This window comes from Mandrillus leucophaeus, unplaced genomic scaffold (genome assembly GCF_000951045.1).
Source record: "Mandrillus leucophaeus isolate KB7577 unplaced genomic scaffold, Mleu.le_1.0 Scaffold144, whole genome shotgun sequence".
Taxonomy (NCBI): domain Eukaryota; kingdom Metazoa; phylum Chordata; class Mammalia; order Primates; family Cercopithecidae; genus Mandrillus; species Mandrillus leucophaeus.
The window spans coordinates 4,596,111-4,618,488 of NW_012101410.1; the positions used below are offsets into that span (position 1 = coordinate 4,596,111).

Consider the following 22,378-nt stretch of genomic DNA (forward strand, 5'->3'; position numbering starts at 1 on the left):
TGATATTTTTTCTTTATGCACTTCAACAGTTTAAAATTTCCCTGTAATAAACCTATTTATAAATAATCAAAATTAAAAGAATCTCAAAAGAAGACATACAAATGGCAAACAGGCATATGTAAAAGGTGCTCAATATCATTGATCAGAAAAATGCCATCAAAACTACAATAATGTCTCACCACAGTTAAAATGGCTTTTATCTGAAAGACAGGCAATAGCAAAGGCTGGCAAGGATGTGGAGAAAAGAGAGCTCTTATAAACTGCTGGTGGGCATGTAAATTAGTACAATCACTATGGAGAACCATTTGGAGGTGAGCTACTATATGATCCAGCAATCCCACTGCTGGGTATATACCCAAAAGAAAGGAAATCAGCATATGGAAGATATCTGCACTCTCATATACTGTTTGTTGCAGCATTGTCCACAATAGGCAAGATTTGGAAGAAACCTCAGTGTCCACCAACAGATGAATGGATAAAGAAAATGTGGTACACACAGTGGAGTGCTACTCAGCAATAAAAAAGAATGAGATCCTGTCATTTGCAACAACACAGATGAAAATGGGAGGTCATTATGTTAGGTCAAATAAGGCACAGAAAGTCAAACACTGCATGTTCTCACTTTTGGGATCTACAAATCAAGACAATTGAACTCACGGACAAAGAAAGTGGAAGGATGGTTACCAGAGGCTGGGAAGGGTAGTGGGGGAGTTGGGGAGAGGTGTGGATGGCTAATGGATAAAAAAAAAAAAAAAGAATGAGACCTAGTATTTGATAGTACAGCATGGTCTATAGTCAATAACAACTTAATTGTACATTAAGAAATAACCAAAAGAGTATAATTGGATTTTTGGTAACATGAAAGATAAATGCTTGATAGCAAGGATACCCCATTCTCCATGATGTGACTAGTAATACCTAGTATTTGATAGCACAATAGAGTGACTATAGTCAAAATAATAAACATTTAAAAATAACTAAGAGTATAACTGGACTGTTTGTAACACAAAGGATTGATGCTCAAGGGGATAGTTATCCCATTTCCCAGGATGTGATTATTACACATAACATGCCTACATCAAAACTTCTCATGTACCACCTCTCTATACATACACCTACAAAAATTAAAAATTAAAAAATAAAATAAAAACAACCAAAACCTTTTGGACAACGAGAAACAAAACAAAGATGTGCTTAAATATAATGCTATATAGTTTTTATTTATTTATTTATTTAGAGACAGAGTTTCACTCTTGTCACCCAGGCTGGAGTGCAATGGCGCCCAGGTGGAGTGCAAATGCTGCGATCTTGGCTCTTTGCAATCTCTATCTCCTTGATTCAAGTGATTCTCCTGCTTCAGCCTCCCGAGCAGCTGGGATTATAGGCACCCACCACCACGCCCAGTTAATTTTTGGTATTTTTAGTAAAGATGGGGTTTCATCATCTTTGCCAGGCTGGTCTCGAACTCCTGACCTCAGGTGATCCACCCGCCTTGGCCTCCCAAAGTGCTGGGATTACAGGCGTGAGCCACCGCACCCAGCCTAGTTTCCGTTTTTAATTTTCATTTTGTGAGTGTTATTAGTCCGTTTTCACGCTACTGATAAAGACATACCCAAGGCTGGGCAATTTACAAAAGAAAGAAGTTTAATGGACTTACAGTTCCACGTGGCTGGGGAAACCTCACAATCATGGCAGAAGGCAAAGATGAGCAAGTCACATCTTACATGGGTGGCAGCAGGCAAAGAGAGAGCTTGTGCAGGGAAATCCCCCCTTAGAAAGCCATCAGATCTCATGAGACTTATCCGGTATCATGAGAACAGCATGGGAAAAACCCGCCCCCATGATTCAATTACCTTCCACCAGGTCCCTGCCACACCACATGGGAATTTGAGATGAGATTGATGTAGGGACACAGTCAAGCCATCTCAGTGTCTAAATAAGGTACTAAAAATATTAACTTTCACATTACCAGAAGTATTTGGATTTACTGAAGACATCACAGAATCCACTTCTATCTAGAAAAGAGGAAAAAATAATAGAACATGTAATTTTATCAAATGTTTTCACAGCACAAGTTCTTAATTCTTCAGGTGGGAATAAGCATCTATTTTATGAGAAACCAAGTTTGTTGAACCAAGCAGACAAGCAATGACACACAATAGCTATAACAGTCATTTTACTTTTCATCCACATCTATAAAATAGCAGACACTAATCTGCTAGCCTCTAATAGCCCCCAAAACTTTATTCCACTGACCAAAACAGTTTAAGCACAGAAAATCAATTTGGCTGTCCCATATATAATCTAACAGGCAGCCTTTCTGCTTCAGACAAATACAAACAATTGTTATAATGGGCACTATGGCTCTATTTTTAAATTTTTTTTTCTGGTTGTAAAAGTACCACAAGATTGATGTAGAAAGCACAAAAAATTATGAGGAAAATTAAAAAATCAGTCATCCAGTGAAAATCACTGTTATCATTTTAGACTAATCAGCTTTTTTCCCCTATGCATCTTTAAACATTTGAGATTTTACTGTATAGAAAACATGAGGACCTGCTTTCACTAAATGTTAAAATATAAGCCCTTTACCACACTGTTAAAAGGGCTTTATAAACATTATAGTATTAGAGCCCTGGTGGCATCTGACATAATTTCTCCACTTCTGGTCTTGAACTCTTCCCAGTCTTGGATTTCCTGCATTTTCTTGGTTCCTCTTGTCCCTGCCAAATGGTTCCCACTCCAACTTCTTCAAGTCCCTTCCTACCCTTAAATGCTGGTATTCCCTAATGTTATCCTCAGACCACAGCTCTTCCTATTCTGCATACTCTTCCTGGGCAATGCCATCCAGCCTCATGTTTTGAGCAACCACATGCAAACCAAGGATCCCCAAGCCTATCTCCAGCCCTACCCTCTCCACCCAATTTCAGATTCCTACATCTCAGGGAAGCAGTAACATCTAACAGCAGATTTTCACCACCATAACCTCAATAGACAGCACATTATTTAACGAGTGAATGCACCTGGAATGCTCATAGCTGCCTCAAACTCAATGTGTTCCAATCGAAACTCACTGACTTCCTCTGAACCTACTCTTAAATTTTCTCTTAATTGGTGGTATCGCTATCCCTTCAGTCCTGGTGGTCATGTCACCCTTACCACCACTGCATCCAGTCAGTCATCAGGGCCTAACTTGTCCCACCACCCACAAAGTGTTCCCAGATACTTACCAGAGTAATCTATCTTCTCTAGTCTAAATGACCACCCAGACTGTTATAGTTACCACTAGAATTAGGCCTTCCTTCTTTGTTCCCTTCACTTTCTGTTTTTCAATCTCTTCTCTTTCTTGGTATCTATCACAGTTTTATGTCTTTCTACATTAAACTCTGAACTGCTTCAAAGTAGAGACTGTGTTTCATTCATCTTTATATCACTAGCAACTAGCAAGTACTCCTTTTATTAAATAGAAACAATAAATTTCACTATGTGTGGGTGGGCGCAGTGGCTCACGCTTGTAATCCCAGCACTTTGGGAGGCTGAGGTGGGCAGATCACTTGAGGTCAGGAGTTGGAGACCAGCCTGGCCAACATGGTGAAACCCCGTCTCTACTAAAAATACAAAAAAAAGAAAAAAAAAGAACTAGGTATGGTGGTGTGCACCTGTAGTCCCAGCTACTCTGGAGGCTGAGGCAGGAAAATTGCTTGAACCTGGAAAGTGGAGGTTGCCGTGAGCCTAGATCACGCCACTGCACTCTAGCCTCGGTGACAGAGCAAGACTGCATCTCAAAAAATAAATAAATTATGTAAACAACTGCATGAACGTATAAGTGATTTATTATATAAGTATTTTATTGCTTCATGACCTGCAGTCAGTAAATATTTCATTTGCTCAAAAGCAATGTTCAAAAATGAAACCCCAAACCTCAACCTAGTCTAAAAAATCTGTTGAATTTCACAGAAATTATATATTAAGAGTTACTTGCAAAATAAAAGTTCATTGTACAATGACTAAGTTTATAGGTGACACGCTATTAGTGAATACTTTACCATTTAGTGATCTGTGGTTAGTAAATAGTTCATTTGCTTAAAAAATAAAATGGAAAACCTCATCCCAGTATGAAAAGTAAAATCTGTTAAATTTCATGGAGTGTATGTACAGTATGTTACATCACTGTATTTGTCATTAAATTTCTCATTCTAAAATTGAAACCAAGTAGACTCAACGGTGAGAAAGGCAAAATGAGACAAGATACCTTTCCAGGTGAATCCAAGTTAAATACAATGCTTCACAGGCTGACTCATTTTAGCTGACCTGCTTTTTAATTCCAGCTGAAATGATTACAGGTAAACAGGAGAGCTGCAATTTCTAAAAGTTGGCCCTGACTACTTCTCTGAGCGCCATAATAAGCTTCTCAGTAACTAGGCATCCCCTCATAGCTGAGCCACTCTGAACCCACCTGGGCTGTCCATGCAACCTACTTGGGTCAAGATAATATATTAATACTTATTGTACATCACAACTTCACAGTATGTTCTGTTGACACAAACAGAGCAGAGAAGCATGACATCACAGGGTCCCCGGCTTTGCTGGGCTTTCAGTCTGACAGAAAGGCAGAGCCCACTCATCAGGAACAGCTGGGCCCTAATTAATTGCCAAGCTGTCTGGTCTAATGAGAGTGAGGGACGGCATTCCAGGCCGAGCCCTGAGTGCTCCCTTTGCTTGATGGTGGCAGCTCAATTTCTTGAATCTGGACAGTATCTCGACTACGACTAATTCCAGCTTAACAAGAAGGGCGTTGTCTCTAGAATGAATGTAACAGGAAAGCAGAAAAGCATAAAGACAGGGGTGAACAGGAAGCTTGCCCTACTCAAGTACGAGGTTCATGGAAGCTCAGCTCAACTCTCATTATTGGTGAATTGGTGCAATCTTTTCTGGAGAGCAAATATCCAACAAAATTTTAAATGTACATATTTCATGACCTAGCAATTATACTTCTAGGAACTTATTCCACAGATACACAGCCACAAGGACATAAATGTGTGTATCATTGCAGCAATGTTTGTAGGAAAAAAAACAAAAACAAACAAACAAAAACACATATATAACCCCACACAGGAACCTGGCTAAAAAGAATAATGTGCAACTATATTTTAAACTGTGGTAGTGGTGTGTGCTTTTAGGTTGATATATTGTTAAATGAGAAAAGCAAGTTAAAGTAGGCACAATATTTACCCATTTATGGTTTCAGTAAAAGACTATGCATATATATGTCATGGATAGAAAATTTCAGAATTACACAAAAAACTGTTAATGGTAATCCCCTAGGAGCTGGACCCTCTGGTAGGCGGGGAGCAGATTTTTATGCTCAACTTTATACTTTTCTGCACTGTTTTAATTTTTTGACTGTGGATGTATTTTATAAACAAAGCAACAAAAGTAAAACGAGAAAGAGACTATGTCACGTCCTATGTAAATTTATCCTGTTACCAGCACTTCCCTTTCGGCCTTCCCTCTTAGCACCTCTCTAGCGTCTTGTATTTATAATGGTTATTAGCAGCCTGGTAGTGAGATAGGCTTGTGTAGGCTCCAGTGGAAAAGATTTCTACTTCATCTCTGGGCTGAGGTGTTAAGAGGAAGCTAAAATTCAGCACTGGGCACATCTCTGAAATTGCTTATAAAGCAATTTATAAACATCCTAAGCTAGCCCTGTGGACTTTTCTCAAGGTCCATTCACCACTGATCGTCTACCCCATCCCCAAATATATAAGAAAGCTCTACCTTGGAGGGCTTGTACCCAAACAGCATTACAACAGCAATTTTAAAGTCCTCTCTGCTGAGATATCCTTTGTGATCTTCATCACATGCCTTAAATACCTGAAGAACATTAAATAGCTTTAGTTAATGAGACAGAAACTGTTTCTTCTTATTTTTATTACTAGTTTATATAATTTGGACCTCGAAAATCTAAAACTTGGCCCAGCGGTAGAGTATGAAAATAGAATTTCATTATTCCAATATTAATTCTCAAGAAAAATCAAAGATGGACTAAAATCTTCTTAAAGATGGGCTGAAATTTCCCTCAAGAAAGTAAAACCAGTTAATCGCTAGGATGACGCAAATTAATTCACTTAGACCACCGAGATAAATTCTACCCAAAATTCAGTCCTGGAGTTAGGAAGGTGAGGCAAAGGGGCTGGCTTTGAAAGGCGGGAGTAGAGATGCAGATTCGTGGTTACCATTAATAGACTATGTAGAGGGAAAGGAGAAGGAACTTGGAGGTAGCCGTAGTCCTGGACGGGGAGCCAGGAGCCCTGCAGCTCCAGGATCAGTCATTAACCACAACCCTTTGGACAGGTAGCCCAGGTCTTATCTGTACAACCCGGCAGAGAGAGACCCAGGCGCGGGGGAGAAAGCGAGAGGCCCAGGCCAAGCTGAAGTCCGAGGCTCAGTCGCCCTCCGGACACCTACTTCCACCCACATCCTGTGTTCCGAGGGACTGGCTTCCCACGTCCGCGACCTGGCTCTGGCCTCGGAGAAGAACATCGCGACTGCAACAACCGAACCCCAGCACCCCAAACACCGCCCACTGCTGCCCCGGCCTGGCTCGCAGCCTAACGCGGCCACGCCCGCCGCGGCTCAGGAAGCCGAACTTCACCGCGCAACTCCGTCGTCTCCTCCCATTGGACAACCTGCCAGCCCACTCGCGTTAATCCCGCAGGGCTATTGGCCAGAGCCTTTGTTTAATTAAGTTTCCTAGGAGCCGCCCAGGCAGTGAGGCGCCCAGGCCTGCCCCCAGCACTTGGCTCCGCCCCCTCTGTCCCCTTTACTAGTTGCGTGTGGCCGGAAATCCAAGCGCTTCTAGGTGCTGGTTCAATGCCTGGTTCATGATTTATTTCATTTTCTCCCTCCATCTTGCAGTAAGTTACTTTTAATCATTTAGATCTATGACACTATGCTAAACATTATTGGAGACAAAAAGAGTGTGAACAAACATAAAGACAACCAAACGAAAAGAGCCAAGTCCAGGATTCTCGTTCAGATCAGCAAGTCATTGAGATCGAGCTCCCAGGGTAGCTACTACATCTGCTCTGTCCTCCAGATAACCCCAGCACCTAGCACTGTACATGGCACAAAGTAGATCTTCAATGAACGAACGAAACGAGCCGTTATGTTTACACAAATGTATTTCACTCAGTCCTCTGGAAGACATGCCTAGTTTGAGAGAGATTCCAAGAATAAATACCACAAATAGCAGAGCCCAAATCCCACAGCAAACATCCTTATTGAAGGCAAGGACTGTGGGGCGAGTTCCGTTTCTCAGAAGATTTTAAAAGAACGCAACTGTTTCGAAGAAGGAACAGACATTCGAAGTTCTGAGTCCGGTGGGAACTCATTTAACATTTTATTTTACAGCAGATTTCAAAGTCTGCACCCAGCCCTTCCCAGGACACAGGTCTCCTTGCAGCTGCCTTTATCCTAAGCGTATCCTCTCTCCACTTTAAACCAAACGCCGCTGCATGGAGTCCCGGGAGCCTGAGCCATGAGAATTCCGTAAAGAGGGTGAGTCTTGCTCGTAGTTAACTAGAGAGAAGTTAGGGGACGCCTTTCTGGTTCTCCATTCGTTTTAAGAAGTCTCCAGGAGATCAGCCAAGAGCTAGGGGAGACGAGGTCTCCCGAGCCCCCTCCTGGGTAGACACCCGGCGGGCTTTAGGACCCAGCGGTGCGTTCCCCGGAAGGGGAAGGGGCCGGACCTCGAGCCCCGCGCCGCTGCCCCGAGGGTTTCAACTGCGCGCATGCGCGGCGGCCGCCGAAGGGGCGGGATCCGAGGCGAGCGTGGGTTCGGTGCGCCTCAGGTACGTGTTGGGCGGCAGCGGGCGCGAACTCGGTGCGGTCTCTCGAGGGCTGCGGTCCGGCCCGGGAACCTGCTCCTGACCGGTCGCGGTTCGCGGGCTGCTGGGGTCCTGCAGGGCTGGAGGCGGACTGCGAGGAAGCGGCGCGGCCGGGAAGACGGGGCAGGGTCGCCTCGGCCCCTGGGCCTCGGTTTCCTCCGATCACAGCGTCTCAGGGGGCGCGCACAGGCGCCGCGGAGACCTGTGTCCTGCCTGGGCGCGGCGCTAGGGGCCCCTGCTGGGGTTTTTATTCCCAGACCTAAGCTTACAGGTGCGTGGTCCCGGAAAGTGAGTGGGAAAGCGCCCACCACGTGCCAGACGCTTAAGCTTTCTGTGCTTGGTTTCTCAGTATAGGAGGACGGTCACGGTACGTAGTATAGAGTTGTCCTGAGGGTGAAGCGAGTTTACACCCGATGAGGCGCTTCCAATCGTGCCTGGCCGGTCCCAGATGATCGCACAGTAAGGTTGGCAGCTGCTGTCATCACTTCCTCACCTTCCGAATCGGCTCCCGTCGAACGCCTTCAGCAAGAGCCCTCTCACTTCGTCTCCAAACCGTTCTCCACAGAGTTGGAGCGCACACAGTTGTATTAAAAAGGCAAATCGAAGGCCGGGCGCGTTGACTCACGCCTGTCATCCCAGCACTTTGGGAGGCCGAGGCGGGTGAATCACTTGAGGTTAGGAGTTCGAGATCAGCCTGGCCAACATGGTGAAACCCCGTCTCTACAAAATTAGCCGAGCATGATGGCGGGTGCCTGTAATTCCAGCTCCTCGGGAGGCTAAGGTGGGAGAATTGCTTGAACCTGGGAGGCAGAGGTTGGAGTGAGCCGAGATTGTGCCATTGCACTCCAGCCTGAGTGGCAGAGCGAGACTGTCTCAAAAAAAAATAAATGCAATTCGGATTCCCCTTCTTCTTAAAGCCCTAAGTGAGACCCCATTGTTCATAGCATAAAATCCAATTTCTTTAACGGGTCTTCTCCCCTCACCCCCTTCATCCTGGACCGTTGCCTGCGTTGCCTAAGCCCTTTTTTATGATCTCTTTCCCATCTGCAGGCTGGGTACCCTCTAGTTGGAATGCTCTTCACCCCATCATTTAGACAGCAGGTTCCTTTTGGCCCTCTGGGTCTCATTTATATGTTACTTCTTCAGCATATTCCCAAAATCACCCCTATTTTTCTGTCTCATACTTATAAAATGTAATGAATGTCTAACTCATCTTGGCTATTAAAATTTTTATATGTGGGTCTGTCTCTTCTGCCCTGAAATTATGCTCTGCTAGGATAGAAACTATATTGTTAACGCCTCATTCCCAGTTTTTGGTACATAATGACTGCTCAGAAAGTTGTTGAATGAATGCACTCCAGGGGGTAAGCATGATAACCATTTTACAGACTAAAAAACAGAAGCTCAGCAGTTAACTAATCTGCCTGAGTGCACATTTACTCCTTAGTCATGGCTGGGTTTGAGACAGGGCCCATGCTGCCTTTGGCCACACAGGAACTCAACTGAGGAGCCTGGCTCCCGGGCCCACCTGATGGTCTTTAAGCTCCATGAGAAGGAGCAACTGGAGGTGAAAGAGAAATGCCCCAGCTGGGTCTGGTATAGTGGGGAGTGAGGAAACACTTAGCAGCTCTAAATGGAGTACCTTTCATATCCACAACATGTTTTAAAGTCCTTAATAAAAGCGCTAACAGTGTCCTGAGCTAGCGTTTGGTGGGAAAATTTCTTTAGATTTTTCATGTTAGTGCAGTGTTTGCCAAATTTCAATCACACTCACCTGCCTTCTCCCCACTTTGTTTTATTCTCTTAACACATATGACACGGGATTTTTTTCAGGGCCGCTTCGCCAGCTGGAGACCTCCAGCCCTGGGCTGGCCGCAGGAGGTGCCCTGCCCACTCAGCCTGGCATTGTGCGTTTGGCTTTCCTCCTGGCCCAGATCCCGTGGCCACTATGCACGCTCAGCCTGCAAGGAGTAGGTGTATGAGTGAGCCTGGAGGCCTGGATGGCTGTTCCAAGTGCTGGCCCAGGCACAGACTCCATGCAGGACTGTGGATGGCCTGGGCGTGTGGCAAGTGACTCTGGCATCAGACTCTGGTGTCCAGATGAGGGGGATGTGGTGGTGCCCGAACACTTGAAGACGCCAGGCAAATAGGGATGTATTAACAGCTCTTTTAGTCCCGCCATCTGCAGCCCAGTAAATGGAGGTGTGTGGCAGCCAGCGGTTCCCTCTCCCATTGTTCCACCAGCGGAACAGAGTGCTGCTACAGGGCTATAGCTCTGTTTGTACTTGCTGTTATCAGGTCCCAATTTCTTGTCCTGCATCCAAGAATAATAAGGTTAGGGTGACAACCAAAGGGGAGAAGGGTGGAGATGAGTTTTATTGAGTGATGAAACAGTTCTCAGCAGAGAGGGGACCCCAAGTGGGTGTCCCCTGTCCCCACCCAAAGATGGGCAGTTCCCTGGTATGGCTGAGTCAGGGGTTTCATGGGCTCAGAATGGGGGAGTGTGTGCTGATCGGTTTGTAAGTATGCAAAAAAGGCTGAAACAAAGGCACCACTCAAAGATGGGCTTGACAATGTAAAAAACCAATTAGGGAAGGGTAGGTATATGTAAAGTAGGTGAAGGGTGGTGATTAATTAGAGGAAGCCGTGCCCAGTGGGAAGAGAGGTTATCAGTCCGGTCTGTGGATTTATCCAAGACTTGTAGCTTGGCTTTCAGGCTTTAAACTGTCTTTGGTCTGCAGGTGGGGTTTTAATGAGGCTCTGCCCCTGTCTGCCTAGGGATTTGTCTGCCTCCTGCTGCTATCACATAGACTATCATATACTTAATATTTTTGTTTGATTCCAATCATTCTTTTACATAAAGTAAACTTTATTTTGCTATTTCAAATATAATGTAGCCATCAGATACCTTCTGTTGATGGTAAACAAAATTGTTGGTGCCTGCAGAAGAGCCCAAACCCTGCTATTTGTTCCAAATCAAGATTAAAAGCATTTCTACAACACTACAACTTTCTTCTTGATTTAAACAGGGAGTTTGGATGGGACGGGAAAGGGAGGTACTTTCATAATGTCAGGTCCCAATCACTTCCACTTTAGGAAACACTATGCCGTCCTGACTGAGTGCCAGGATTCAGCATCAACACAGCTGTATTGTATTCTCTGACTCTTGCGGTACCACTTACCAAAAGTGTGACTTTAGATTTATGCTGTACCAAGCACTGCCCAGACAGGGAAGACAGATGATAAACAATGGAAGGAAAGCTCTTGGGTTCTACATTTGTTAAAACTGTACGACTTGATTACAAAGCACTCTGGAATGCTGGGCACCAGAGCCTGTACGAGGGAAGTAAATTCTGTTACTGGTGACCATCCAGTTATCCAAAGTAAAAATTTGATATTGGTGCTTACCAGCAGTTCTTTTCCAGCCAGCCAGGCGCGAGCCTTGATTTCATAAAGAGGTTGGTAAGCTGCTACACTTAACAATAATACAATTTTATTAGTGTATTGTACTAAATTGTAACTGAACAAATTGTATTGGGTTGTCTTTAATAAACGACTCAGGCATATTTTTGAATGTCAGCAGGTCCAAAACTTTATGTATAGAGCAGAACCTCAAAAAAGACTTTGTTCTCTAGAAAATGTCTTTTTTTAAAGCTTTGTTCTATTTTTTACCCACTTGTCCTACTTTGTTGGAGGGAATTCCACTTCCATATGGTTTTAGAAAATGTAGATAATGATAAAACTAAAAAACCTTTGAAATTCTCCAAATAATTCACAGAGTTGCTAAGAATTTTACCTACAGAATTCTCAGGGTTTGGGAATTCCATTTTATTTATATAATGCAGGCAACCATATTTGTTATGGTAGCCTCTTAAGATTCTGCAAACTGCTTCTAAGAGTGGAAGCTGAATCCTTTCTCATCAAAAACTGAGACCTGCTAACCGCGTTGGTTTAGAACTGTTTTAGAATTCAAAGGAAGCTAGAGCTGACATTCAGAGAGTGGTTTTTCCTAAGGTGGTTCTTTTGTCCCTAAATAACTTTAAAGTCACAAAACTGTAGCCACTGAGATAGTTTCTTCAAAGTGAATCGGAGCAGCTTAAATACCTCTATCCAGCAACTTCTAGACTCTAGAACACTAGAGGAACCTAAGGTTTTGTGGGGTTTTTTTTAATACTGGAAGGATTAAAAACATTTAAGGAAACACCTCTGAGCTGCTTAAGTAGGTGTTGAGTAGTAAATCAATCTGAATCTCTTTCATGGAGGAAACTGGGCACTCAGACCCCTTTAACCATGACAATACAGTTCTACAAACCTGGTTATCTAGTTTCTTAACCCTTAGCAGATGAGAAACAATTTAGGTAAAATATATCTATGCTATGAGTTTTAATAAACCCCTTGAAGTGGGCTGGACAGAGTGTAGAAATGAACAGAAGCTTTTAGAAAGCAGATATGAAGGCTCAAAAGAGCCAGACAGTCTAGGGTCACTATTCCAGAAGCAAGTGGCCCCAGCCCTCTCTGCAGTCCGTAAGGCTTTGGCTGTGAGATAGTGCGTTCATGCCGGATGGGGTACTAGTGACCCTGAGCCATGTAGAACGGGCCAGATTATTGTTTTGATGCATTCTTGCATAAAAGCTCCTCAAAATATGTAATTTACAGAAGGCTTGCTTGACTTGACTGGTAGTTAATTGAAGAAGGTTAAGAGAGACATTGTGAAAAGGGATAGATACCTTTAAAGTATTTCCAACCCTCCACCCCCTGCTATGTCCACTGAAAAATCGTGAGATGTATACATTTAGAAAGGAGAGCTTAGTTCTTGTAAAAGGATACAGCATGCAGTGTGGCCTGACAGGCTAGGAAGCACAGCCTCAGGCAGAGACCTTTAATGGCATCCCAGGGAGGAGAGGGTAGAACAGGGATTTATGCTGAATGGGATGGCCAAGTATACATATTCAATAGGTGTGGGAGGAGCTGTGAATATTCACCAAGGGGGGCACATGTGCATGCATAATGAGCAAGCGTGCGTGTTCCGTGCATCTTATGTTCACTTTGGGATGGAAACTTAACATTTGAATGATTTACAATTAGGCACTCTATGTCAAAAGGTGAAGGAGGGACATGAAGGCACTCAGTGCTCAGCCTCTGAGGACTGGTCAGAACCAGTCTGTGGTTTCTTTTTCAGGAGAAAGTTACTGAAGTTGGTCCGTTGTCCAATGACAGCTGCAGTGATGGCCTGTGGAACCAGGGGTGTCAGTTAGCCAAGCATCTGGCAGTAGGTGAGCTGCAATTGTTCAGATATTACTTATCTCCAGGCCAGTGCTTGTTTAGCTGCTAAAGAAAAAAGAACCTTGTGGCAGGTAGAACATAGTTTATTCTTTAAGGGTAGCAATGTGTGATTAACCCTTGCTTGGCATGGCCCTAGGTCTTGTTTATGATTTGGTATCATATTATCACAGAATCTATTCTGCCAGTCTATGATCTCTGGTCAGTTGTGTTTAAACCGCAGAAGGGAGGGGATATAACAGGCATGTCTGAGCTCCCATCCCACCATGGCCTGGAACTCAGTTTTTAAGGTTTCTCTGGGGTCCCCTTGGCCAAGATTTTTATTTTTAGTTCTCATCTAGAGACACATGCATATGTATTCATTTGCAACTTTTTTGATGTAGAATAATGTAGAATTCTCTTTTTGGGGGAATGTAGGTTTTGTGAAGGGAGTGTCACCATCTTGGTTTACTCCAGTCAATGCATCTTTTTCAGCCTCTTTAAAATGGCAAAAACTTAAAGATGCTGTTAATCTGAGCACAGACTATTGAGTTTTGTAATTTTCCCCCAGGTCTTGTGCTAAAATGTTAAAAGTATCACTTTGAGGAATGTTCTTTAGCTATCTGGAAAGTCGACTTAGATAGTCCTTTACCATTGAATTGATGAGATTTTGTAGGTAACACCAAAAGTGAATGTTTCATGTACTTTCCTCTTCTCAGAACAAGAAAGTAGAATTTAACTATGTGGCTTAAAAAATAAAAGTGTGTTCCTTCAGTATAAGTTATTTCTGTGCAGGTTTTAGTAGATTTATGATGTGGCCAATAGGATAATTGTATCTTGAGTTAGTTGGGTCCTCATGGAAGTAGTGTAAATAACGTACATACCTAAGTGGTCATTTGGCATTCCTCTTGAAGACTTTGTTAAGCTTTATGGTAAATGGGTTGTCTTTTGGGAAGTCCTGTGGGTGTCTGTACTTGGGTGAAGGCCAGGTTTGTAAATTCCAATTTGACCTTAAGCATTGAACATAGATTAACCCCAAATGCTTGTTGGAAGCTTCAGGGTCAAGAATGAATGTTTTATTTTGGAGTTTGTCTTGATGCCTTCTTCAACCCCCTTTCCTAGGATATCTAAGAACAAAGTTTAGATTGAAAGACAAGGCTGGGCATGGTGGCTCATACTTGTAATTCCAGCACTTTGGAAGGCCGAGGTGGGTGGATCTCTTGAGTCCAGGAGTTCAAGGTCAGCCTGGGCAACAATGGTGAAACCCTGTCTCTACCAAAAAAAAGAAAAAAAAATTAGCCAGATGTGGTGGTGTCCGCCTGTAGTTCCAGCTATTCCAGAGGATGAGGCAGGAGGATTGCTTGAGCCCAGGAGGCAAAGGTTGCAGTCAGCTGAGATTGAACCACTGTACCACTCCAGCCTGGGTGACAGAGTGAGACCCTGTTTCAAAAAAAAGAAGGAAAACAAAGGGAAGAAGAAAGAAAGGTGACCAGGATTTTTGCTTGTAATTTGGCAGAATCTGATAGTGGATTCTGATAATGTGCTTATAAACACCCAAAAAGCAGCTGATGGTAGGTGGTCAGCCTCTGGAAGGTGTCAGCTCATCTGATAGGGAAGTTGAGAGCAATGAAGTTATTTTGCCAATGCCCTGATGAATGGGAAATGCTGACATTTCCACTTTCCATTTCCAGGAGTATAATGTCTCAGGAAGGCGATTATGGGAGGTGGACCATATCCAGTAGTGATGAAAGTGAGGAAGAAAAGCCAAAACCAGACAAGCCGTCTACCTCTTCTTTGCAAGGAGCAGCAAATGAGCCCAGGTATACCTGTTCCGAGGCCCGGAAAGCCGCACACAAGAGGAAAATGTCACCTGTGAAATTCAACGATACAGATTCAGTTTTACCTCCCAAAAGGCAGAAAAGCGGTTCCCAGGAGGACCTAGGCTGGTGTCTGTCCAGCAGTGATGATGAGCTACAGCCAGAAATGCTGCAGAAGCAGGCTGAGAAAGTGGTGATCAAAGAGGAGAAAGACATCTCGGCTCCCAGTGACGGCACTGCCCAAAGAACTGAAAATCATGGCCCTCCCACCTGCCACAGGCTCAAAGAGGAAGACGAGTACGAGACATCAGGGGAGGGCCAGGACATTTGGGACATGCTGGATAAAGGGAACCCCTTCCAGTTTTACCTCACTAGAGTCTCCGGAGTTAAGCCGAAGTATAACTCCGGAGCCCTCCACATCAAGGGTAAGAGGATGCTGGTTGTCAAGGAGCTGTTGAATTGCCCTTGAGAGTCTCTCCTCCATTAAACAAGGAGGGCAGCCTAGAATGATTTCTGAGAACTCTTCTTTGTGTTCTTAACTACTTTCAGGAAAAGAATTCTTGATAGGCAAGTGCATTAGTATGACAGCAGACTGTTTACTTAACTCAGGCAGAGCGTGTGTTCTCAAAACCTTGTGCTCAACCCCTTGTATCACTTAGCACCATGTTTAGCATTATTTAACTTTTTAAGATTAAGCTTGATGAGTAACAGTTTATCAACAAGGTAGCAAATACTTGACAACAGTAGTGGTTCTCCATGGGCCCTGGACCAGCAGCCTCAGCATCACCTGAAACTTGTTAAAATGCAAATTCTCAGGCTCCATTCCAGATTCATTAAATCAGACTGAGGGTGAGACCGTGCAAGCTGTGTTTTCAGGAGCCCATCAAGGGATTCTACTGCCCATTCAGGTTTGAGAACCACTGCTTAAAAGCCTGGGTTTGGTTCCTGGTGAAGAAGAAGAAGAAAAAAAATAGTGCCTGAGTACAAATAGATGTTTCAGTTATGGATCAAAAGATGGCCTTAGTTTACTCTCCTTCTTCCTCAGGGAGCATTTGCAGGGGGAATAGCGGGAGCTCTAGAATCTGCTTTCCAGCCTTGCCACTCATTTGCCGTATGGATTGTTAACACGGGACCTAACGTTCTCTGAATTTCAGTTTGCTCATCTTTAAACTGGAAATGCAGAAAAATGGGAGCAAATACATGAAGTGGCCGGTGTAATATATTCACATGGCAAATACACACAGTAAACAGTATTACCCTTATTTCAGATTTTTTTCCGGTCCCATATTTAAGAATAGTAATGTTAACTGTCGCTAGTGTTTTTTTTTAATATATATATCCAGTATATAACTGTATATTATGTGTGATGTATACATGTTGGAGTATTCCATACTGTAGAGTGTTCTACAGGTTGTTGTCTCTTATACACATCTACTGTATATTATGTGTGATGTATACATGTTGGAGTATTCCATACTGTAGAGTGTTCTACAGGTTGTTTTCTTTTTGAGAATCTCTTATCTTGGTACTTTGTCAAGTTTTTTGTTTGTTTGAGACAGACTGACAAATACTTAGAGAATTTTGCCAAGTTTTGCTCTATATAATGAAATAACTGGCTATTAGCACCAAGATATTGTGGTAACATGTCATGGAGCTCTTATATATATTTTCTCCTTTAATCCTTAGGACAGTCTTATGAGTAGATGTTACAATTGTCTTCCTTGGATAAGTGATGGATCTGCAGTTTAGAAAAGTGCCCAAGGTCGTAGAGCTGGTAATGACATTCTGGCATCAGAATCCATGCTGTTTGCTATAGCACTCTACCATGTGCCATAATTGTAGATGGTTTAGAAGATCTCATGGAGGAAGGGGGACTTCAAAAGGCCCTTGGAAGATGGGTAAAATTTAGAAGGGTAGAAATACATGCTGGTGGGGGCAAAATGGAAAAATATTTGCAGTTTATCTCTGCAACTCTCCCAATAAGGTAGAAACTTCCTTACGATTTTTTTGTTGTTCTCTGAAAATCTTTCTACCCCAGCATCTAGCTCAATGTCCAGAAGATAGGAGGCACTCAGTAAATATTTGCCAAATGAATGAGCCCAGTCTTAATTCTCAGAGGTAGTTTAGTGGGTTTGAGCGAAGGTGCTGGAGCCCGACAGCCTAGGTTCAAACCCCGACTCTACCCCTTCCTAGCTGTGTGTGTGTGGGCAGCCTCCTAAGGAGGCTTCTCCTCTATAAAATAGGAATAACAGACCCCATCTAGAAAATGGATATAAGGAGTAAGTAATACATGGGAAGTGCCAAGAATGCTGCTTGGCACCTAACAGGTCTCCGCAGGTGTGGCTGTTGTAATGGAAGGTCATGATGATCGTGTACTTTCTCTCGTGGTGTGGTTTGAGAAGTGAGCTTTCCAACCTATCTGATGTAAAGCTTGAGTGGGTATAAAGTGGGACTTCCCTAGAGATGAGCAGGAACACCAGGAATGTGAGTTTAGAACTGTGGGTGCCTCTGTCCTTTCGTTCACAGGCCGCAACTGCTTTCCAGTCTTTCTGGAAAGTCCTTCTAAACTGTCCAGGTTTATAAAATCTTTCTAGAAAGTTTTTCTAGTCTTGAGTTGGGAGGTTTCCTAGAGAGGGACTTGAATGGGTACTTGGAGGAGGTAGAAGTTCAGAGATCTGAAAAGAACATGTATCATTATTGTCCATATTGAGTTTCTAAAATTGATCAGTCATTCAGTACTGAAGTTGTAGATTTTAATTTTGCATTGTTTTGTAAAAGAATATATGATAAACATTAAATACCGTAGGGAAAATTTTTTTTAGTTTTATGGAACATTACAGTCTGACTTTGTAGACTTTGTATTTAGCTTACTGTGTTCTGAGTCAGATCTTGATTGTCAGTGACTGTTGAATGAGTTGGTAGTGATTATTATGACTAGAGGATTTTTGCAAGTGTGAATTTAATTTATGTTTTGTCTTCTCAGATATTTTATCTCCTTTATTTGGGACGCTTGTTTCTTCAGCTCAGGTAAGTATACCTTTAAACTGTTTTTTCTTTGGGTAAAAGTAGACAGGTAATTAAACAACTCCATGAGAAAATATGAGAGGTGCAGTTTGGGGGTCTCAGTCCCGTTCAGAGACCGAGATGGCACATATCGGGAGGCTGGCTCAAGTGCCACAGTAATGGGATCCATGGCCATCAACAGAATGGGGATGTCACTATCAGGAGAGCATTTGACTCAGTCAGGCTCCACTGGCCAAGATGTCACTTTGGACATTCCAACTTGAAAGACTAGAGTGGGACACTGATTAACTCATAGGACTGAGTTAACTCTGGTGCAGAGTGGGGAGGTATGGATAGAGTAGTGAAGGCCAAGTCAAGTTTGATTTGATTTAGAAAAATGTGCATTTTCATGTTCAATGGCTCCTTCCTGACTGAGCTGGTCCCTTGGTCTTGATAAATCATGTAATGCTCCAGACCCGCGAGTAAATGGTCCAAACAAAGGGCCCTGTCCCTGAAGAAAGCCAGGCTTCCTTTACGTTTGGTTTGGCATCAAAAGTCCTGGTTTCCATTTGGAAGGTGGGGAGCATTTGCAAATGCCCTGTTAGCTCAATTGAGCTACTAAGTCCAGGATTACCCAGATGTGGGGAGGAGCCTCCATGGGTAAGACCAGTACAGAACTTGCATTTAAGATTTAATTGTTAGAAGCCTAGTGAATGTCTGGTCCCAGGTGGCTGTGTACAAAGCTAGCTAATAAGTTAGCCTGAAAGGAAACGTTCTTTTCTGAAAGTCCTGGGATATTTTTCTCCAGTATCTGTCTTTTTATAATCACCTAGGGGAAAAGGGGTAAATTTATAAGTCTTTTATTTAAATTAATCTCAGGGCCATTAGACATAATGTAATAACACCCTGCAGACAAGTACAGATGCTGCCAACACATGCAGAGATAATTTCCTGGGAACCTGTTATCTCATGTACTTGGCTCCATTTAGGTTCTTTTAACCATGCATTTAAGATAAATTGTAGGTTTATTAGTATTGCAGCATAACCCTCCAGGTTTATAAATAATACATGTAATGTATCACTATTTTAAAGTTTCCTTAAATGTAATAACCAAATAATTATCCTTATGAACTGTTTGGCAGAATTACCCATGGCTTAGTTACTCTTCTTTTCTCCCATCTAGTTTAACTACTGCTTTGACGTGGATTGGCTCGTAAAACAGTATCCACCAGAATTCAGGTGAGTTCCACAGGGTGACAGACACCACCATAAACTGTAAGGGGGCTTTGACACCTAAGATTTGTATTTCTCAGGTGAAAGCCACCCATCTTTTTTTGAGTTTTTCTTTTGAAACCATTAAAATCATACAGACATTAAATTATATTGGGAAAACAGCATTCTTTGATCTATTTCATCCTACACATTCTTTTTACAGATTTTAGCATTTCCTCTGTGCTCTTTCAGGAAGTAGATAAGGACAGGCTTTAACTCAAATAACAGAACTTTATGTCCAGTCTTAATATGAAGGAAAATACCGTCTCGACATACCTTGTAGATCTGTGAATGTGCCAACATGCGGCCAGCGTGCCATGCTTTCTGTAGCACATCAATGCTGTTCTGTTTTGAGGATCCCTTTGTGTTTCTGAGATGAAGAAAGGAGGCTATACATATGGCCTTCCCTTATCTAGGCTCTGGAGGTGATGGATTTTTAGCTCTGCCTTCTGCCTGCACTTCATCAGCCTCATATTAGGCAATACAGACCAAATAGGGCATCACACAGTGAGGTGCCACCCTTCCCTGTTTCTAACACATTTACAGGACAGATTCCCATAACAGCAAGTAGAATGGAGGAAAACACACAAGAAAAAATGATTGTCAGGGTCCTCAAAATTCTTGGTACATTTAGGGCATCAGATTGTGGAAACCTTTGACATTAACAGTAGATAAAATACTGTTAAAATTTTTCAAGCAGCTTTGGCACTTGGGGCTTTTTTTGTTTTGTTTTGTTTTGTTTTTTTTGACCTGTAACACACAGAATTAGTTTTAGCTGCATCTAAAAGAATACTCAAAATAACAGTGGCTTAAATAAGACAGAAATTGTTTCCAGCCTGATACTTTCAAATGGTAAACATTTATGGTCTGGATTGGGGCACTGGGGTTCTCAAAAACTTATCCACCTACCCTTTCTGTTCCACCATCCTGGTGTGCGACTTCAGTCTTCAGAGTCACCTTATGGCCCAGTATGGCAGCTAGAGCTCCAGCTTACTTGTCTATTCCAGGTAGCAGGAAGGGAAAAGGAGGAAAAGGACAAAAAGGCCCACATTCCAGCTATGCCCATCTGAGTAGCCTTCCTGGAAAGCCCACACAACACCTGCATCTGTTTCATTGAGCAGAGCTCAGCTGCATGCTAACTAGCTCTAAAAGAGGCTAGAAATGTCTTTTAGCTTAGCTCACCTTGTCCTGAATTAGCCTTTTGTTAGGGAAGGAGGAGAGAATGGCTGTCTGGAGGCAACAAGCAATTTCTGTCTTGGCTCCTCCTGGCAGTAGTATCCTTGGGTGTCACGTTGGCATTTTCTGTTCTTCCTCCCTTTTCTTAAAGACCTTGAAATCAAATTGTCACCCCCTTAGAGTGTTGGCAAAGTGTAGACTACAGTTCCTTTGTTGTATCTGTTATGGGTTAAATTCTCCTGCCCCAAAAAAGATCTGTTGGAATCCTAAGCCCCAGTACCTCAGAATGTGATCTTATTTGGAGATAGAGCCTTTACAAAGGTAATCAAGATAAAATGAAGGCATTGGGAGAGACACTAATCCAGTATGACTGGCGTCCTTATAAAAAGAGAAATTTGGGTGGAGAGACAGAGATAAGACCATGTAAAGACACAGAACGCCATTTACAAGCCAAGCTCCCAGAAGCTGGGAGAGAGTCTTGGAACAGATGCGCCTCATACCTTAGGCACCAATCCTGCCAGCACCTTGATCTTGGACTTCTGGCCTCCAGACCTGTAAGACAATATATTTCTGTTGTCTAAGCCTCCCAGTTTGTGGTACTTTGTTTTGGAGGAGGCCCTGGCACACTAATACAGTATCCATTGGACTCTCAGTAACTAAAGGGGCAAAAGTGTCCTCCTTCTCCCTGCATCCCCTTATTGCCAAATGCATCTTGGGAAGACTATTACGAGCCTTAGAAGAACGAGGAGTAACCTAAATGGTAAGTTTAAGTAACATCCAGAATTTGTATGTAGAAAAATTCAGATCATAAGGATTTATACCTCAGTATGCTGTTCTTCAGGTGCCGTCTTTTTGTAATAAGTCGTAGAACCAATAAATTTGAAAGAATTGATGAGGACTTCAATTTCTATCAGTCATATTTAATCTTTTTTTTTTTTTTTTGAGACGGAGTCTCGCTCTGTCGCCCAGGCTGGAGTGCAGTGGCCGGATCTCAGCTCACTGCAAGCTCCACCTCCCAGGTTTAAGCCATTCTCCTGCCTCAGCCTCCCGAGTAGCTGGGACTACAGGCGCCCGCCACCTCACCTGGCTAGTTTTTTGTATTTTTTTAGTAGAGACGGGGTTTCACCGGGTTAGCCAGGATGGTCTCGATCTCCTGACTTCGTGATCCGCCCATCTCGGCCTCCCAAAGTGCTGGGATTACAGGCTTGAGCCACCGCGCCCGGCCTTAATCTTTTTTTATAAGATGACTTGATGTAACATTTTTTATTTCTAGGTACTAGATGCACGAGTGTTTCTTACGTTATTCTCTGTTTTTCTTACCTAATTTCTAAAAATCACAGGTGCATATTTCATAGTTTTATTTTACCTGTCATGTTAGAATAAAGCTATTGAGCATGAGGTAGTGAGGCATTAGTACTGGAAGTGCATTTTCTATGATGTTTCTCTCTAGTTGATTGTTGTTCCTTTGTGAATGGTCGAGCATCATTCTGCAGTGTGATTGATAAATGTGGAAGTGGCTCAGTTGTTTATCTTGCTTGATTGCTTATATCCAATTTTTGTTGTGTTGGGAGAGCTTGTAGAAATATGCTTATTTCTAAGTATTATCTTGCTTTGAATTAATCAGAAAGATCAAGAATCCTTCAAAAGCCTTTTTAATGTATTCTTGAAGAGTGTTTTTATATTATATTTGTAATTCAAAAATACAGCATTTTCAACATAGCTTGGGCTCTGTTTCATAGGAATCTAACCACTCATTAGTGAAGCTGCGTCATGCTGTGGGCCTGGGCCTGGGCCTGTTCTCTGTTGTATCCTGGGTCAGTATATAGCACAGTACATAGAACACAGGAGGAGTTTGGTGAATATAGATGTGGTGTGAAATGAATCCACTGTGTCGTCCAAAAGAAGAAAAAGAAAAAAGCACTATATTATATAATAATAATAATATATCTTTAATTTATTTGG

General features: G+C 42.8%; 2 protein-coding genes across 5 annotated transcripts in view; one reads left to right on the plus strand and one right to left on the minus strand.

The window, feature by feature from the left end:
• Positions 1-6,626, minus strand: part of EFCAB11 (EF-hand calcium binding domain 11) — a 347,717-nt gene extending 341,091 nt beyond the window's left edge. For 2 of the 3 annotated variants that reach the window (XM_011974310.1, XM_011974309.1), the window contains exons 1-3: positions 6,469-6,626; positions 5,779-5,874; positions 1,970-2,015 (exon numbers count right to left, since the gene is read on the minus strand). In XM_011974310.1, coding sequence (XP_011829700.1) covers positions 1,970-2,015; positions 5,779-5,874; positions 6,469-6,543 — 217 coding nt within the window. In that variant the 5' untranslated portion in view covers positions 6,544-6,626. Of the gene's footprint in view, positions 1-1,969; positions 2,016-5,778; positions 5,875-6,236; positions 6,354-6,468 lie in introns of those variants that run through there. The other variant, XM_011974311.1, reaches the window with a different exon arrangement.
• A 1,157-nt stretch (positions 6,627-7,783) lies between these two features.
• Positions 7,784-22,378, plus strand: part of TDP1 (tyrosyl-DNA phosphodiesterase 1) — an 88,589-nt gene continuing 73,994 nt past the window's right edge. The window contains exons 1-5 of one of the 2 annotated variants that reach the window (XM_011974306.1): positions 7,784-7,853; positions 8,455-8,670; positions 14,840-15,390; positions 17,949-17,992; positions 19,152-19,207. In XM_011974306.1, coding sequence (XP_011829696.1) covers positions 14,847-15,390; positions 17,949-17,992; positions 19,152-19,207 — 644 coding nt within the window. In that variant the 5' untranslated portion in view covers positions 7,784-7,853; positions 8,455-8,670; positions 14,840-14,846. The remainder of the gene's footprint in view (positions 7,854-8,454; positions 8,671-14,839; positions 15,391-17,948; positions 17,993-19,151; positions 19,208-22,378) is intronic. The other variant, XM_011974307.1, reaches the window with a different exon arrangement.